The 19,252-nt window shown below is 47.4% G+C and overlaps 1 protein-coding gene and 1 long non-coding RNA gene across 11 annotated transcripts in view; one reads left to right on the top strand and one right to left on the bottom strand.

Annotated features, from left to right (window-relative positions):
* Positions 1-9,283, top strand: part of LOC125914520 (uncharacterized) — a 55,705-nt gene extending 46,422 nt beyond the window's left edge. The window contains exon 4 of the long non-coding RNA XR_007455328.1: positions 4,230-9,283. This is a non-coding gene — a long non-coding RNA (uncharacterized LOC125914520). The remainder of the gene's footprint in view (positions 1-4,229) is intronic.
* Positions 9,284-12,804: 3,521 nt separating this feature from the next.
* Positions 12,805-19,252, bottom strand: part of MTMR3 (myotubularin related protein 3) — a 146,637-nt gene continuing 140,189 nt past the window's right edge. For 7 of the 10 annotated variants that reach the window (XM_049619819.1, XM_049619814.1, XM_049619810.1 and 4 more), the window contains 4 exons: positions 18,324-18,434; positions 17,763-17,851; positions 16,958-16,984; positions 12,805-15,064 (listed from right to left, as the gene is read on the bottom strand). In XM_049619819.1, the coding sequence (XP_049475776.1) occupies positions 14,893-15,064; positions 16,958-16,984; positions 17,763-17,851; positions 18,324-18,434 (399 nt within the window). In that variant the 3' untranslated portion in view covers positions 12,805-14,892. The remainder of the gene's footprint in view (positions 15,065-16,957; positions 16,985-17,762; positions 17,852-18,323; positions 18,435-19,252) is intronic. The other 3 variants (XM_049619816.1, XM_049619817.1, XM_049619818.1) reach the window with 3 other exon arrangements.

Raw genomic sequence — 19,252 nt, 5'->3', positions numbered from 1 at the left:
GATCTGTGGCACCAGGTACAAAATGATGATGTGGGCCCCTCATTAAATTCGGTAGGAATTTCAGGACTGTAACGGAAGATGGTTAAAGCAGGGGCAGGGCCCTTCTGAGGATGGGGAGGCAGAGGCTGCTCACACAGAGTAGGTTGAGTGCTGGGGGGTGGGGGTGGGCCTCTGCCAGAAGAAGCTCAGCCACAAGAGCAACTCCTTCCCGACAGAACCTCAGTAGAGAAGAAGTGTCAGGAAAGAGCAGGTAAAAGCACACGGCAGCCAGAGGGCCACTTCTGTGAGAGTAAGTGGTGTGGCCAAGGACAGCATTCTCTTGGTCATGATCTGCTTGGGGTTTGGATGTCAGTCATGATCTGCTTGGGGTTTGGATGTCAGAGGGACCAAGGATCAGAAAAGAATCAGGGTGCCTTAGGACATCAGAAGATATCGACAGACAACACTGGGATTGAGGGGGCATGAAGAGGGTGAGTTTCTAGGCATGGAATTCTCCCTGTTTTCATTGAATCAACCAAAATTTTTTTAACTGAAATGGAATGTATCAAATTTAGATGAATGATTCCTTCCCTCTAAACTTGCTTCTCCCTTTTCTCCTCTTGGTAAATGATCTGCCTGGGTAGATCACTGGTCACCCAATCAAGGCAGAAACAAAGATTCGTCTTTGATTCCTCCTTTATCTCAACACTACTCACTGAGTCCCGTCAATTCTACTTGCATTGTCCCTCTTGAGCCCACACATCCACTTTTCTCCATATCCACTAACGCCATCATCTTTTCTGGCCATGACTATGGCAACAGCCTTTTAACTGGATTGGCTTTTGAATCCTGCTGACTAGAGCTTAAGTCCTCATTCTGCCACATATTAACTAGGTGACCTTGGATAGGGCTCTTCAGCTTTATGAGCCTCTGCTTTCTCATCTGAAAAATGGGGATAATACCTATTTTAAAGGGTTGTTGTCAAAACTAGATGAAATGATGGAAGTGGCTTAGCACAAAGGATGTGTGAATCAGCATCTTCCCTCTGTTTCTCTCCTCATCCTTCAGGCCTTAGTTTAAACATTACTGCCTTAAAGCCCCCTCTCCTGACATGCTGCAGACTCAGTGCAGGTTCCCAGCAGTGCAAACTGCTCTGCAACATTCAGCACACTTATCTGTCTTCTTTCAACAGTCCTTTCCATCAGGACAAGGATCCTGGTTTTTTCTGCCACATGATGCTCTTCATCTACCTTGCTAGCACTGCTCACCTTGCCATGTCATTCCCATGCAGACCTGCCCTGCCATATTCAGTGGGCAGCCTCAGCCAGGATCAGTGCCCCACCTGCCTCAGTGGCTCCTGCCCTGCTGCACCTGATAGGCAGTCTTGACCAGGACTGGTGCCCCACCCCCATAAAGTGGCTACAACCCTGCCCCACCCAGTGGGTAGCCTCAGCCAGACCAGCACCCCTCCAAAGCAGCTCCTGCTGGAGGTGGAAGGGCAACACCACTCACCAGTACACTCACAACAATTGCAGCCAGCCACACTGGAGGCTAGTCCTGCACACCAGCATAACCTGCAGTAGCCACAGCTGGGCATCGCAGCCCAGCCCAGCCCAGCCCTGCCCATTAACACACTTGCAATCATAACAGCCCAGCCACTACAGAAGGGCACATGCAGCCAACACAGCACAGCTTCGTAATGCCTGGTTCTAGTAACTAGGGGGTTTGCACTTCTGGGCCCCACAGACAACTTCTACATAAGGCCACTCTTTTAAGACCAAGAAATGTAGTTGATTTACCTAATACATAGAAACAAACACAGAGAATCAGGCAAAATACAGGGATATGTTCCAAATGAAAGAACAAAACAAAACTTCAGAAAAAGAACTAAATGAAGATAAGCAGTCTACCTGATAGAGTTCAAAGCAGTGGTCATAAAGATACTCATTGAACTTGGGAGAAGAATGGATGAACACAGTGAGAACTTCAATGAAGAGAAAATATTTTTAAAAAATCAGAGCTGAAGAATGTGATAACTGAGGGGTGCCTGGGTGGCTCCGTCAGTTGAGCATCCAATGTCAGTTCAGGTCATGATCTCATGGTTTGTGATTTCAAGCCCTGCTTTGGATCCTCTGTCCCCCTTGCTCTTTGCCCCTCCCCTGCTTGCACTCTTTCTGTCTCAAAAATAAACATTAAAAAATTTTTTTTTTAAATATGATAACAGAAGTGAAAAGAGGGAATCTTAGATAATGCAGAAGAACGGATTGGCAATATGGAAGATAGGGTAGTAGAAATCATCCAAGTTCAACAGCCAAAAGAAAAAAGACTTAAAAAATGAGGCTAATTTAAGGGACCAAAGAGACAACATCAAGCATAACAACATTCACATTATAGGGGTCCCAGAAGAGAGGGAAAGGGGCAGAACATTTATTTGAAAAAATAATAGCTAAAAACTTCCCTAACCTGAGGAAAGAAACAGACATCCAGGTCCAGGAAGCACAGAGCTGTGAACCCAAAGAAGATGAACCCACAGAGGTTTACAACAAGACAAGTAATGATTAAAATTTCCAAAACTAAAGATACAGATTGAATCTTAACAGCAGCAAGAGGAAAGCAACTAGTTATATACAAAGGAATACCCAAAAGACTATCAGCTGATTTTTCAGCACAAATTCTGTAGGCTAGAAGGGAGTAACCAGATATATTCAAAAGTGCTAAAAGGGGGCACCTGGATGACTCAGTTGGTTAAGCCTCTGACTTCGGCTTAGGTCATGATCTCCTGGCTCATGAATTTGAGCCCTGCGTCAGGTTCTCTGCTGTCAACACAGAGCACACTTTGTATCCTCTGTCCCCCTCTCTCTACCCACACCCCCTGCTCGCTCTCTCTCAAAAACAAAAAAAATTACAAATATTTGGGGGAGAGGGGCAGTGCCTGAGTGGCTTAGTCAATTAAGCATCCAACTTTGGCTCAGGTCATGATCTCACAATTCTTGAGTTCGAGCCCCGCATTGGGCCCTGTGCTGACAGCTCAGAGCCTGGAGCCTGCTTCAGATTCTGTGTCTCCCTCTCTCTGCCCCTGACCTCGCTCATGCTCACTCTCTCTTTCTCTCGCTCTCTCAAAAATGAATAAACATTTTTTTAAAATCTTAAAAAAAAAAAAACCAAAACCCAAAGCCTATCTATATGCTGCCTATCTGAGACTCATTTCAAACCTAAAGACACAAACTGAAAATGAAGGGATGGAAAACTACAAAATAGGCTTTAAATCAAAGACTGTAAGAAAAGACAAGGGCTTTACATAATGATAAGGGGATCAATTCAGCAAGAGGATATAACAATTGTAAATACCAATGCACCCAACCTAGGAGCGCCTAAATATATAAGGCAAATATTAAGACATAAAGGGAGAAATTGATGGTAAATACAATAATGGGGGACTTTGACACCCGACATACCTCAATAGATAACTCAGACAGAAAATCAGTAAGGCCCAGAAAGGCATAGATGGAGTAGGTAGGAGGGACTCTCAGGACAGGGAGAGCTACAGAAATGCAGAACAAGGCTAAGGGTACCATGGAGGAAAGGGTGCCAGAAGACTCCTTTGAAGTTTGTTCCTACTCAGAGGAGTGTACTTCCCCTCTAAGGGCAAGAGTTCTGCCTGCCCAAGGCCATGGTCAGGAGTTTTATAGGCATGGGCTCCACTCCTCCACCTGTCAGACATGCTGCCTGACCCCACTTCTCTGCCCTCCATGGGGTACAGGGCCAGCTCTGCATGCATAGAGGGACGGCCAGGCAAGGCAGCGTATGGCAAAATACTGCCTTAGGGGCAGGGGAGACACCACAAACTGGCCAGGGAGTCGCCTCTGCTGCCTCTTCTTTTCCAGGATAGGCATACATTTGGAGGTTTGTGTTTGGGAAATTCAGGAATCACCCACTGCACATCCAGACACCAGCCTGAATGCAGGGAAGGCGGCCAGAGCCCTGAAGGCGAGGGGCCAGCCAGCACTACTTGACCACTCACCCAGCCCTCACCTGTCGTGGGAGTGAGGTTGTCCATCTCTGAAAGACTCCCAGAAGCCCAGGGAAGAGTTCCCACCCTAGCCAGAAATCCTGTCCCTGGCAACACTCCAAACCATAGTGGCTGAATATGAAGTGTTTCGTGTTGAGGACCCCCTGGCTGGAGATGGCCAGGAGTCTCTACCACCTGTGGAAACACCTGACATATTTCTCTCCTCTTTCTGGTTTGGCAGAGGAGACATGCCATTGCCTTGGAGCAGGGCAGTCTGCATGGAAAACAAACAGGATTCCTGCCTCCTCCAACTTTGGACTACACTGGAAAGCTGGTAAGGTGTGGAGAGTCAGTCAGAGTAGACGTTCAATGCGAGCTGCAGGGCAGCTACAATTTGTAAGACATGATCTGTTTCCTCACAGAACAACAGCCTTGTGGGTTGATTGAACAAACATCCCACAGATGAGAAATTAAAGCAGGGTAGGGTGGTCAAGGCCACTCTCTAAGCAATTAAGGGGGCTACAACACAGGTCTCACCATCCCCGGATCAGGGCAGCCTAGGGCTGCACACACAGACACTAAGCTCTAGCTTCTTCAGGCTAAGAGTTGTCTCGACCCCTGAGTTGTCGGTGTCTGCTGCCAGTGATCTTAAATGCAGATTTGTCTTTGTGCTAGAGGTAGAAGTCTTAGAGTTGAGTGAGGGAGCTCCTCCTCAGAAATTTAGTAAATTTTAGTGAGTAGCTAATTCCTTCTTGCAACATGTACTCCTTTGTGCATAATGTAATACAGTTCTGGGTTTTGGAAATACATAGTCCTGGTGTAATAGTACTAGTACTTTAAAGGTCCCTTTGGAATTGCTCCTAAGCCTTCTTTACTCTGATTTAGGCCTTTTATCTTGCACATGGCCTCTTACCGTTCTTCCCACTTCATCCTCCTAGCTCTCACTCCCAGCTGGCCCTAAGGAGAGACTGGGTAGGGCAGTAGTTGGGAGTGTGGCCTCTGGAGGCAGAGGGCCCAGTCTCAAACCATAGTTCTGCTGCTTATTTGTTGTGTGACTTTGGGCCAGGGCCTTCACAATGCTGGCTCGTTTGCCTTACTTTCTAATGAGGATATGATAGTACTGACTTCACCAAGTTGATAGAATTACATGTGTCCATCCAAGTACTTAAACAGTGACTGACCCATAATAAAACCTTAACTATTTTCATTTTGTTCAGTTCTCTGTTCAGAAACCTCAAATAGTTATAGAATGGAGACCAGTGTTTAACCTGAAATAGACTTTCTTGGCCTATTTAAATGGTATTTCCTCACTTACTAATCCATGCACTCCAGCTCACTCAGTTCCCCAAACCTGCCCTCCTGTCTTGGCTCCTGCTGACCCAATATTGCCATCAGTTGAAATCACTGCTGCCCCTCAAGGGCAGGCTCTCTGGTCAGACATGTCGATGGGCTTTTTTCCTCCTTTGAGCCATATTTAGTCAATATCCAGCTTCCTCCAGTTGTAGAGGAAATCAAAAGTCCTCAGACGTGAAAAATATTCTCCAAACAACTGACCATTTAAAAAATTACTTTCCATTTAGACATTGTTAAATCACAAAAATTCAACTGAGTAACTTTAAAGATCAAATTGGCATGATTCAATGACTCATGAGTTAGGCAGCATCCCATCCAGCAATAGAAAGGAGCTCTGAAGGGCCATACAAAATGCAAAGTTTTTAAAAGGCAGAAATGGGGGTGGGGAAAGGGGAATTATTAGTGAAGAATGCATTGTTCCAGGAAGGTAGCCTATCTAACAGGAACGGAAGGGGTCTATCAAGTGGTTTATCTCACTAGTGCCGACTAGGTACCATGATGACTGGTTAAAGGTTATACCTCAGGAGTTGAAGGTGCAGTTGGGTTAGTTATTAAGCTGTGATTTGCTAACATGGGGCTTAGCACAAGTGACTCCACTTGGGGCCAGTTGTCTCTTTTTAAACATCTCTCTGCTTAACACCCTCCACCCAGCATAGTCCATCTCTCCCATCTCGTGCTTAGGATTGTAAGGGGTCAGAAACTTCTGACACTAATACAACACAATGGTGCTGAAGTACGATTTAAGTATTAAGCCTAGAATTTCATAAAGTTACAAAGGTATTGATGGAAACTGCTCAAAGATTGCAGTCATTGGCAGATGAGGATCTGAGAGGCCCATTAACACATGAAGAGCTTCATGGAACCAATTAGGTACTTCATGGGTATGGCTAGAGGATCAGAGAGCTAACAGATTAAGAGAGGCCTTAAGGAAAACTGAGGAGGCCCTTGACTAACTTTTCAAAACTGACTGCCCTGTGGGAATGGTGTCTGTTTTATTATGCAGTCATATAAAGTTTAGGAAGGAAATATACATAAAATGATTCTAAGAATTAGCCCGTAATTGCAATTGCACTTTGTTAAGAGATACTAGTTTTAGTAGTTTCGTTTTGCAGTTAGTTCCAATCAAACCTTTTTCACTATTTATATATGCAACTCTGGTCTCCACTTTAGGTTGACTCAAAGGGGATTTTTCAGTTCTTTTTGGATAAGCACCTTTTAACTTATTTTTATCTGCCTCATCTTCCCTAACAGACGGCACACTCCTAGGGCAAACAGTGCTGAGACAAACAGAAATGCCATGTCATCATCTCATGGGACAGTGGGGGCGGATATGTGTGATTCACCAGTGAAGCCTGTGCAGACCCATAACCCTCAATTATTTGTTAAATGAAGGAGTCCTGGTGTATCCAGAGCTGTTGAAAGCAAAGACCCTCAGTGAGGGTCCCCAGCAATGAGGGGTGACTAGATGACCTCAGATCCCAGGCTGTTGCCCTCAGGTCCATCCAGGTTTTTCAGGCATTGGCCGTGATCTCCAAAAATCTGGAGTGCTTGCAGGACAGGACTGGGTGGAGGACACAAGAATGACAAGGATGATCAAGGATGCTCAGGTAAGGAGAGGCAGAGGCCCCAGCTGGCCTCCTCCCCTCAAGCTGTTAAAGCGGCTCTCGGTGCTCTGGTTCATTCCTGCTTGGTATGGTTCAGAATTTTTTAAGAGTGAGCTTCATAACCAGACTGAATGATGGAGCTTTTCCCAGTCCAAGGGAGGGTGTCTGGAAAGAGGTTAACCTCCTCCTTGGGAGTGGAGGAGGGAAGGACAGATTGGCACCAATGTTCACCCCAGCTCCAGGCACTGACTGCTCTGTAAGGAACCACCAAACCTAGCAGTGGAAAAGAGCAAGGTCAGGTGCTGCAAGGCCTTTCCGTTCAGCCCTCCTTTCACTGACCAGATTGGGTTAGCAGAGCCCTCAGGCCCGAGACAGTCCTGAAGTTAATGCCTCAGAACTGCATGGGGATGGGTGGAGGGCAGTGTACATGTGAGGCATGGCCTTGAACACATCTCTGGTGGGAACACCTGATGTGCTAGCAGTTTCTTCAAGCTCCTGGGAACATGGCCTTTGCTGCATCCCTGGCAGACTCATAGGGAGCTGTGGTTAATAAAGTGTCTCCATTTTAAATACCTTGATTTGTAAGTCTCCAAGGAAGCATGCATGAAAGGAGGGCAGAGAACTGTACCTCAGGAATACCAATATTTAGGAAGCAGGGAGAGGACTGTCAGGAAAAGCCCCTGAAGGCCAATTGAAGAGGTGTAAGAGTCAGCAGAAGGTTTATTAAGGTTACCCTGTTGTAAAGTGCTTTGAGAAGGAATGCTTTGGGGCAGGGTCTGGGGTGTATGGCTAGTACTTGGGGACATCTGAGAACAGTGTTAGAGGGGCAATAGGAGCTTCTGAGCTGGTTGATCAAGTCAGATGAAAAATCATATCCTTGAGGTGCCAAAGGAGGGAGGTCACGTCCCAAAGGCTGACAGGGAGGGACCTCAAGAGTGGGAGCTGCCCCCAGTCAAGAATGTATGCTAGTGGGTACCACCTTCTGGGTGACTTGAAAGAACCTGCAGTTCTAGGGACTGACCTTCCAAATGGCAACAAAGTACAACAGGGGAACCATTTACAACTAACACTCATCTATTTTAACTTGCGTGACAAAGCCTTAATATGTTCGGCTACCTTGGGCTCCATTAGCATTGGAGATGGCAGGGAGGATCATATGAATGCAAGGTCTTCACTTCCTTTTCCAACCACAGACTCTAGGATCTTCATGGTGGCTCTCTTGCTAGATAGAGCACACAGCCTGGGCCCAGGCCTCTGCCTCAGACATCTACGCTACAGAGGTAAAGGCCACCTGGCTCTGCCTCCCCTGTTCCTCAGCCTGGAGAGTGGGTCTACATCTTGCAGTTCGGTGTGTAATCTGGCACCTCAGCAAAGTAAGGCCACCTCAGTCTCCACAGGGCACAGGAGTTCTTAGCTGCCACCTCCTCAAACCCAACAAGCAGTTTCTTTCTGACCCCCTTTCATTGCTTTTATATAATATAATTTTAAAGCATCAGTACACCTGCAGACCCGCCTCCATTAAAAAAATTTTAATCCTTTAATAAAGTACATACATGAACTTAAGTCTTTGAGTAGTGATACATTTGTAATTTATTGTAAAACTCAGATCAGAATGCTTCAAAGTCAAAATTTTATCTCTGTAAGGTGGAGGACATGAGGTGGGGCCAACTGTCTTCTAGTTTTAAGATATGGTAAAATAGAATGTCTGCCAGCTGCCAAAAGCCAGAGACAGAAATGCCATCTCATCTCATGAACAGTGGGGAGGGGAACATTTACTTAACACCCACCTTCAACCTCCTCTTCTGGCAAGTGCTCTGCTCTAGATGAGGAAATGCTCAGTTCCTCACCCACCCACCGGCGTCTCAGCTGGTGCTGCGGGCCTGGGATTCCAAACCCAGGTTCTCTCCACCAAACTAGTGGTTTTGAAACTGGCTCTTGTGGCTGTGCTTCAGGGGATCCCTGAAAACACTTCAAAGATCATATTAAATATTAAAAATCATCTCTAATATGTACACCCAACGATAAAACACATTAGCTTAGACTGCCTGAGACCTCACAATAAGGTGTCTGTAGCTGCCTCTGTGTAGGCTTCTCATAGGTCAGCGATGCAGAGGGTGCTAGCCTGGTACCTGGATCACCATGCCCAGCTGCAACTCAATGCTAGTGGCTCTCACTGTAGAATAACTTGAGTGCTTATTTATAATCGTTGGGTGTTTCTTACTAATCTATGGAGGATAAGGATTGAAAGCAGGTATTGAATATTCTCCCCTATTAATCCTTTTTTTCAAGCATCTACTTCACTTTTGTCAATAACCAGAGATTGCAGGCAAGCTGTGACTATTACCATTTGCAGCCACTTACCTATTTACAGTAAGGATTTTTTTCCTGTATCCTACAAATTCAGAAATAAATTGGAGGCTGAGACCGTTCACAACTAACCCATTTGCAGTAGTAAAAAGGCACCCCTCCTCCATCCCACTAATTTAAGACAATGTCACTACTTAGTTCAGGCTACTGTTATATATTTGGAAGGTTAAAAACAAAAGCAATGATTATAATACCAAAACCTTTTAATTTTGGTTAGGAGGGAGTAGAAGGCTCCCAGTTTTAAGAAGCCTTTTGGTATCAACTACTAAGCTCTTCTGTGAGATTTTTGGCTTGGCTAGCTCAAAGATAAGCAGGTTAAAATAGCTATCTAAGGCTGTCTTCTGGAAGCCCAAGAGCACTGGAAGGTGGTGGAGGTGGAGTCAGGCAAGGTTTCCTATTCAGATTTTGTTGTTAATTCATTGACAACCTTAAGTCTTTACCACTCCCTGAGGGTCACTTTCCCTCAATGAAAAAACCAGGACTTTGAATTAAATCGATCACTTTCAGACTTTTATTTTAAGCACCAAAACCTTTCTTCAAATCATATCTTACTTGTAAGTCTAATACTTGAATGGGCCTGGGGGCTCCCTCCCCACAAAACAGCGCAAAAACCACAAAACTACATGATCTATAAGGCCCCTTCCACCTGTAAATGTCAGGATTTCAAGTCCCTTACCTCCAAAACACAAACGCTGACCCCTGCTGTCCCTTCCTGGCCAGGCCCCTCTCTCCTCTCCTGGACCAACTAAGGGGCCTAGTTGACTCATCCCCAGCACCTAATACACTGGTCATAGCACTGACTAGAGAACCACAGTGGCAGCCGGAATCCAGGGGCTGAACAACCGTTTGTGGGTGAAAATGACAAATTTATTTCGTTTACATGGTCACTGAGGCTACAGCAAAATCAACACTGTTACAATAGGCAAGCACTACTGTCTGCAGCAACACACAGCACATTTCTTAAACAGCATCCGAGCCTCACAGGTTACGTTTGCATAAAAAAAAAAGATGTATGAACCAATCAGGAAGCAGTTAAAGGCCCATTTTAAATGCCAATGCAAAACAAATTTCACTGGAAATACAATTAAATGCAACTGCCAGGAGCACTGTAAGAAAAGGTGACCCAAATTGGGCGGGAGAGAAAAGACCGGAAGTGGTAAATAAAATACAATAGCAAAAACCTTGTGATTCCTGTTGGGGGCTGGGAGGGTCCTTCCCCTCATGCCTCTGAACGTGGGCCTAGCTTAGAAGAGGCCTGTTCCACCGGGGAGGCAGCTGGTACCTGTGCAAAATGTGCAGATGGTGAACTGCATACAGAGGAGAGGAACAAAGTGTCAGTGTGGTTATGTGCTGGAGACAGCGGACCTTGTGTTTTAAGAATCAAAGGCTTAGGAGGGTCACCTCTTACAGCTAGAAGCGTCTCAAACATTCTAGGCCGGCCCTCACGATACCTTGTCAGTAACCTCAACTTAGGACAAATGTTCTTAGAAAATGTGACTAGAAATTAAATCCTAGGATTCCTGCCATGTCACTCAAAACTGCAAACGGAGAGTCAGTCACTGCTCCACAACCTAGGGCTCATTTTCAACTGCTGTTAGCCTATCCTCACCAAATTCAATTGGATACAGGTGCAGCCCGTGGGTCAGATCACTTGAACGGGCACTAGCTAAATGAATTCCTGCAACAGCACCTTCAAATCCGCCCTCATGCTTAAAAGATCAGTAGAGGTCAGGGCTAGAGTTAACAACTTCAGCAAACACGGAATCTCCCAGCCTCATGCACAGCAGCTAAAGTCTATCAGCCATTTCAATAGCCTGTAATCTTATTCTAGGGTGTACCCTCGATTCCCATTTCAGCATTTTTTAATAGCTGGATATTCTTTAACAGGTCTTCTGGCACCATTTTGTTCATTGTCTGTCAAATCTGCCACAGCTTTTTAAGTCTTAGAATATACTTTGCTAACATAGAAATGAATAGTGAACATAATAGCAAAGTAAAGAAAAATTTTTCTGTACATCCTCACTAGAAAATCCCCGTGGATTAAGGCAGCCCTATCATCTTTTGGACTGAGATTAAGGCCAGAGTCTGGAAAGAAGGGGAAAACTGAGAAAATGCCAGGATAAGAAAGTTCGGAGGAGGACATCCTGGCAGCTCAAGATCACTGTTTAGTCCCCCATTGCTTCACACCAAATTCCTCCATGTGGGGGCCTCAGAAAGCCAGCCTTGCCCTTGGAAAACCACCTCTGTCAGCACCTGGCCATCTCCCACGTCACTTCCTTGCCTGAGATGCACACTGTGCAGGTCTTCTCAGCACGCTGACTCTTCATCTTCCCACCCCCAGCAGCTCCACATCTATGGGCCCCTGACAGCCTTGCTAGGTTCTGCTAGTGTTTTAACTGGCAGAGGGCTGAACCCTTAGAGATTAGAAACAGGAGCTGTGTGTGGACAGACATTGGCTAGGACACACTCATTTTTAGAGTCTGAATATGGCCCTCCCGATAGCAGCTGAAGTGGCACCTTCTCCTTCCAGAGAGCAGGCTAATTCTCAAACACCCACTGGATGACACTCTCAGCTTTCAGACTAGTATCATTTGAGCTGTTTATATACTTTGTGTTCATGTACTTTAGGCAGAGAATACATCCAGAAAGTGACCCTGGAAAGCCTGCCCCAGAGTTGGGCACTAATCATACCCACCTTCCCTAGGGAGGAACTGCTTACTGTAGCTCTCCCACAGACCTGTGGGATGGGAAGAATGCCCCGTGGTGATGCAGGAGAAAGAAAATCCACCTCTGTGAAGAGCAAGAACTAGTCAAGAAGGGACTAGATGCTAGGGTCTTGCTTGGCGGGTTGCAGATCTAAAGAGAAGTTCAGCCCTCTCTACGGAGGGAGGAAGGGGACCTACGGTAGGCACATAATCCAATCACATCCGTTTCAGCTTCTGCCCCCCAAGGGCTCTCTGCTCTCCCATATGCTCTCATCCAAGAACAGACAGAAGCATTTCCAGCCACCTCCCCCTGCCCCAAGTCTTCCACACTCCACTGCATGCAGGGCTCTGTGCTTAACCACTGCTGCAGGTGCAGCTGGTGCTCCCCGGGTGTGGTGGGGTTAAGGAGCCAGAGCACAGGCTGCCCTGCGATCCATCAATCATCAGCAGTGACAGCGGGGGGAGGGGCGCACGTGGGGAGAAGAGCCTAGAGACCAGAGGTAGTTTTATTTACTATTGATGCTCAGTTCCCCAGATGAGAAAGAACCCCTGGTGTTAAGATGCCCAACTGCTTTGCCTTCTTAGTTTTGGAGATGTTAGGGACAAAACCATCAAGGAAATGCATTTCAGTGCTTGGGCATTGTGCTGCGGCTCCTTCCAAAGGTCCAGAGTAGAACAGAAACCTGTAGTTTTCCTTCGCCAAAGTTCAGTTTCCCGGCAGCACCTCCGATTGCTGCTGTTTAAGAAGGAAAAGGGATGAAGAGGGAATAAATCACAGGGCAAAGAATTGGAACGTGTTAGCAAATGCTACCATGCGGAACACTAAACTTTATTCACTTTATTTATATATTTAACAGTTCTAAAGTATTTACTTCTTGCTTTGACAAAAAAATGAAAAATATAGGAGCGCTGACTGACTCCTCTTTAGGAGAAAAGGGTTATATGTACAGCTACGGAGAGTTACGGTTCCTCCTTTACATACAAAGAAAAATATTAATAAAAAAGTGCTTCATTGATCGAAAAGGGCTAAGAGCTGCAAGCATTTATTCACACTGTACATCAGACCCAAGAAACCCGTATCATAACCTCTTGGCACCTGTCACTAGAACTGCACAATCTCAATTAGACTGACTTCTCCCTACCTGCAAGGCCAGACCACACAGAGTGCGGAGAAGAACTACACCCTGTTTCACTGAATTCAAACTCCGAGCGAGCAACCTGCTGCAACTGGGAAGTCAGGGACGTGCTCAGATGCTCTTGGCTTTGCCTGGACTGACAGCTCCAAGGAAGGCTCTGGGCCACGTCTTAACCACACAGAGGCACACACAGGAGCCACCTTCCTGAGACAACTTCCCTTGGCCAGGGAATTGCTTCCAGAGGGTAAAAGAGTTCCCTGGCCTCACCCCCACCCACTCACCACAATCCGCCATTACCACTTAGCAGCTTTTAGCAGAGCCAAGCATGGCCCCTCCCTTGAGAGGGAGGGCAGGCACAAAACATGGATGCCAAGATTACAAAGCACAAACCTATAAACTCCTCTCCACCCTTCCCCACACTCACCTCTACCACAAATATTCTTGATTTAAGGCTCTTTTTGGACCACATCAAAGCTTACTGAGGAAAGGTACCCCAAATCTCCTACAGGCTGTGTCACTTCTCTAAAGAACCCTGCAGAGTCACCAAGTGGCCCCTCACTGCTGGCCAGCAGCACAGGAACAGGGCAGGGGGACTGCTAGGGCCTTCCCACTGCCCCAGGAAGGGAAGGAGAAGGAAGGCTGATTGTATGGGACATACTCCCTTTTCCAGATGCTTGCACTCTGAAAAGCTGATTCTACCCCTTAAGGAGGAGATCCATGATTTGTTTGGTTTGGGAATGGGAAATTTTTAGAACCCTGAGTCTGGATTTCCCTGTGCTGGTAAAGGAAAAGAGATTGTTTTGGGGGACCAGGCCCCGGCAGGGGCTTCTAGGTGCACCCGGGCTCAGGGAAGGCTTTGGCCTTGGCCATGGCAGCAGGACCACTGCACTCTGGCCAGTCTGTACTCCTATGCCTGAGGGTGGGAAGCACTACACAGCCTGGCTGAGGGAGGCATACTCATGACAGCGAAGGGAACCCTAAACCATCTGGGTCGAGTTAAAAACAGAATCCCATGACAGAGAGAACAATGCTGGCCACCCCGATTCCCAGGCCCTCTCGCTTGCCTCAGGACAACAAACACCTTCCTTCCCCAAAGCGAGGCTCAGAAGGGTTACGTTTTATTATGTGCCCCTCCCTCCAAATGCCAATCCCATTTATCTGTGAGGTGGAACTGGCCCGGCTCCTGTGAGGAGGCAGAGGGCACTTGGGACAGTCTGTTAGGAAGATGCTTCAGCCTCCTCAGCAGCACAGGTTTTTCCAATCAGCTCTGATGTGACAATGGCACAAGGAATGGTCACAAACAACAGCCCCAGCTTTCTTCCCCACTAGCTCAGGCCTCCACTCCTGACTCTGACCAGCCTCTCTCCGTCCTGAGGAACCAAGCCAACCCTCAGCATCATGGGACAACAGGAGGCTCAACAGTCACAGAGGGCTGGCAACCTCTGGTCTTCCATTTAAAAAAAAAAAAAATTTTTTTTTTTTTTTTTTTTTTTTTTTTTTTTAAGACAACCAGCAGACTTTCTTTCTTGGAAGCAGAGGAAGGATGGAAAAGGGAGAGGGAAAAAAACAAAACAGGAAAAATCAATCTACAGTCCAGTGGTACATCCCAAATTTCTGTCACTCTGCACAGGTGGTTCCATGCCCCCATTCCAAAGTGCACGGGCCTCTCGGTCTGCCCAGGCTGTGGGCCTGTCAGAGGAACAGCAGCTTGGCCTCTGCCCGCCCCAGGTCACTGAGCTTCAGTTTGAAGTGGCAGCAATGGGCTTATCCAGTTCAAGGTCAATGCTGGAGCTTGTGGGATGTAGGCTGCTATAGCAAGACTTGCACACTCGACTGGGTTCAAAGAGCTGCTGGCTGGGAACTGGAACCTTCTGATTACAACAACTGGAGCAGAACACATTCCCACAATTCCTTGAGATGAGAAGAAGAAACAAAACAATGTTAGTTTCAGTAGCAGATATGGTGTAGGGAAACCAACTTCAGAAGACAGGACTTTGTTGTACGTCCTTCGGATGTGCTAGAGACTCCTCCAACAATGAACTGTTCATTTGTCTAGCCCAGGAACAAGCCAAGCAGAGAGGGGGGGATCCCTACCTAGCATAGTCGCACACCACTGTGACTTTAGGGCCAAGGACAGTTGGCTGCCTCACCATTATGGCTCAAGATTACCAGGTGCACAGGAAGATGTTCAAGAGAGATCCATGAGAACAAAAGGGCCCAGGGCAGGAGTAGCTGCTAGCTCACTGGGTAAGTTCTGGCCCAGAAAACCCACTTGGCCACACCCACCTGGGCAATGGCCTTTGTGTAACTTGTGGTCACAGAGAGGCCAGAGTCCAATGGAACTACCTCCGAGCCCCTCAGAGGAGACAAACTACCAAGCCCAGCCGGGGAGTGAGGAGCCTTGCCCAACGGGCTACTCCTCCAGAGGCTCGGAGGCAGAGTCATGGAGAATAGACTATTGTCACCAAGGACTGCCCTGCTGCCAGCATGCAAAGCCAGAAGACAAGCAACCAGTGACGCATGCTCAGGGTGAAAGGACAAGAGCACAGATGAACACACGTGCACAAACACCCCCCTTATTAGATAGGTGTCAGTCAATTATGGCTCACTCCCCTGCCTCCGTGCATCTCCAGGGAATATCAGAGCTCCACCCAAAGGCCTGACTGTACCCAGGCCCCTCTCTCCTCCTCCACTCGAAAGCCCAGCTCTGATGTGCCTGTGCAGCATAGGTGCACATCCAAACAGCTACCCTTCACAGCTAAGAGGAAAGGGACTGGCAGAGGATGAGTTTCTGCCCACCTTACAACCCCACTCTGCTAGGAACTTAAGTACAAATCAATCTCAATAAAACCAAGAACGGGAGACTTCAAGGAGCCTTAAGTCGCCCACCAAAGACTTGGGGAAAACAGCTGAAGGGAAATCTTCCTCCTCCTCGGCCAGCATCACTCACTACCTTTTCATTTATGCTCCTCAGAATGCAAACCCACTGCTGGATTAAGGACCACCTGGACACAGAGGAGAAAATACTAAATACCCTTTGCAGACCAAAAACAAACAAACAAAAAACCACAAAAGGAGAAGGCTATACATGGGGCAATGGAAGGACAGAGAACCAAAACAAACACACACAACTTCATCTTCTAGAACACAGTAAGCACTCACGTTTCTGAAAAACATGAGTCAGCAAGAACCTGTGGTTACACAAAAAAACTACCTAAATCTATTTCTGAACATCTACATTTATTTATCATACCTGTTGGAGTTCATCCTGACATGAATTTCATCAGTTAAGCTTTTCTATCTGGTTTCTTTCAGGGGATCCTAACAGACCCTAAGTGGAACCTCCCACTAAAGCCTTCCATGCTAAAACAGTTCTCTGGGAAGACCACCTCTGTTCAGTCTCACTCTCTTTTTAAAAAACAAGCAGCAATGCTGTCTGACTTGGAGGTCATGAAGCATCATTCTAGCATTCCACTCAATGACTAACCCAAAGGAAATAGCTCTGAAAGCCCAACTGGCTACTCCACAAGACCAGCCCCAGCTGAGGCACTGCTTCTCAGTCACAAGCAAGATGGCTCGGTTGACCTGTGTGGGCAGAAAGAGAGTGCATGACTGCAGCCTGACTTGGCCCTCATAGTCTCCTCAGTCAGCTGCTTTGGATTCCCCCCAATCCCACCTGTCTGCCTGCACTCCCAGCCCCCGGCTTTATCCCAATGAGTGCAGAGAGGGGGAAATGGCAGTGTTAGTGTGGAGAAGTTATTGTAGATGTGTAGACATCACAGACAGGTTGTTGTAAATGCTCACCACGTTTGATCAACACGTTCAGTGTCCCTGCAAGGAGGGGAGAGAGAGCTCAGAGAAGCCAACCAAAGTCATTCGGGCTTGGGGCACAGGGTGGGGAGATACACAGTCCTAGAAGCATCATTTCTAGACAAAGAAGTGGTTTCATTTTCTACCTGGGTTCACTTATGTGGGTGAACTATGTCAGGATTCAGATAAACATCCTATCCCAAGAACACTGAACATCCTCCAGTCAGCTACCACCCCAGTTGGGGCAAAACATCCCTAGCAACTAACTACCCCAACCAAGAAGAAAGAAAGAAAGTCAGGAGCCTTAAGGATTGAACACTGTGTCCTCAGCTGTCCCCACTAGTCCCCACAGCTAGGTCTCATCACTACTGGCACAAGGAAAACAAGTTTGGGGTCAGGGAGCAAGGTAAGGAGTAGGCAAATGAAGTTCCCTGCCCACAGCAGGAAAACTGTTTTTGCCAATAGCAGCCATGTTGAATAGGAAGAAATTGTATTCTAGGAATAAGAAATGGTAGTTTGGGTGGTGGCTGTTGCTCTGCTAATCCAGGAAGCAAAGCAAAAGGGGACATCATTTGCACATTTCAAAATTTTATCATGATCACTCTGAACTGGAAATAAGACCCCAAATGCAAACACCAATCTCAGAGGCACAAAAGATGAGCTGGCGTCCTGTAGACCCCAGGGTCTGCCTCAGATGAACACTGCCAGCCAGATCCCTGCACCTCTCCAAGCTGCAGGCACTGAGGGCCAAAATGTAGCCTCCACACCCTGGCCCACCCACCACACCCCCCAACGGCACCTGCAGTGGTGCTTCCTGCTGGCGAGCCAGAAGGCGCTGTCGCACGCGTAGCAGTGGGCGGCCAGGTGGTCAGGGAGCCAACGGGTCATCTGTAAAACAGATGGGGCCAGGTTAGTGACGGGAGATGGGCCATCCAGCTGGAGCCGGCAAGAGCCATGCTGGGGGCAGCAAGAGTCACAAGAACCATACTGGCTCTGGTGGCACCAGCCCAGCAGGTCTGATGTCAGCAGTACAAGAAAGGCGTCCAAATCGTTTCCCTAGAGGGGACTCCAAACTCCCCTGAGATAAAGTATCAGGCAGCAGCAAACACCCTGGGTCACTATGAGAGCTGGCAAGGCTCCAGTCCACAGAGGCAATGAGAGAGGACCACCTTGCTGAGTCTCCCTGGCTCAGAAATTCTAGGCTTGATGGAGATTCACAGGCGCTGAGATTCACAGAGGCTCAAGGCTAAGCGTGCTATGAGGTCGTTCCTTGGCCAGGGGCATGGGACAGGGATAGGGGTGGAGAAAAACCATAAAACAGTTGCATGGACGGCACTCAGAACAGGGGCTGAGCCTGTACCTCCGTGTCCTGTTTATCCACCTGCTCCCAGCTGGCTTCAGAGAAAATCTCTGTGCTGCAGCGAGACAAACAGTTCTGATCCAGATTGCTTTCCGAGTCGGGGATTGAAGTCTGTTGGCAAACAAACACAGCTGAACAGAATGAACCTGGCTCCTCCCAGAAGAAGAAAGGGCTTGGAAAAGAAGGGAGCACCGGGGACTTCGGGTGGGCCTGAGTGTTAGGGCTGCCAGATCTGTGGTGCATCAGCCACCAAGAAATGGGTTGAGCAGGTGCAGAGAGACAGGCCTGAACTCAGGTGGAAGACAGATACACATATCTAAGGCTGTGTGCAGTGACTCTGCAGTGCACAGATGGGCCCTGGGTTCCAGGAAGTGAGTGGGGCAGAAGTGACCAGGATGGAGTGTGAACTCTGTGAGCTGCTCCAATGAGTCTGTTAATCCAACCCTACCACTTACATCTACGTGTTGAAACTGAGTGCTTTGGGCATGTCCTCCTTTCTCTGAAGGACTCTTTGGGAAAATGAGAAATCATCATTAGTATGAAGGAAAAACGGAGAAGTCTGTTTAAACTGAAAGTCATTGGATGAGCCCGCCTTTAATGTACGCTGACTGCTTCAGAGCCAGGCTCACGCATGTATGTGAACACAAGTCAGACCCAGCAAGTAAGGAGAGCACCTCCCTGAGAACCTCCCCTCACAGAGCCCCACTTCCAGTCACCAGGCCTCATCAGTGCTAACTCCTGGACAGTGCCAACACCAATACTTCTCCCCATTTCTACTTGCCATCCATCACCTGCCAGAAGGCAGGTAGAAATATTTGTTAAACGAAACCTTCACAGCTACAGCCCATGTCTGGGGTGGGGGCGTGGTTTGGGGGGAGGCTCCCAGTTTACTAGCTACTGGGGTGTTTAGAACAGGCACTACAATTTGA

This window comes from Panthera uncia, assembly GCF_023721935.1.
Source record: "Panthera uncia isolate 11264 chromosome D3 unlocalized genomic scaffold, Puncia_PCG_1.0 HiC_scaffold_8, whole genome shotgun sequence".
In the NCBI taxonomy this organism is placed as follows: domain Eukaryota; kingdom Metazoa; phylum Chordata; class Mammalia; order Carnivora; family Felidae; genus Panthera; species Panthera uncia.
Note: the sequence above shows the minus strand (reverse complement) of the source record. Positions and strands in the feature narration are given on the sequence as shown.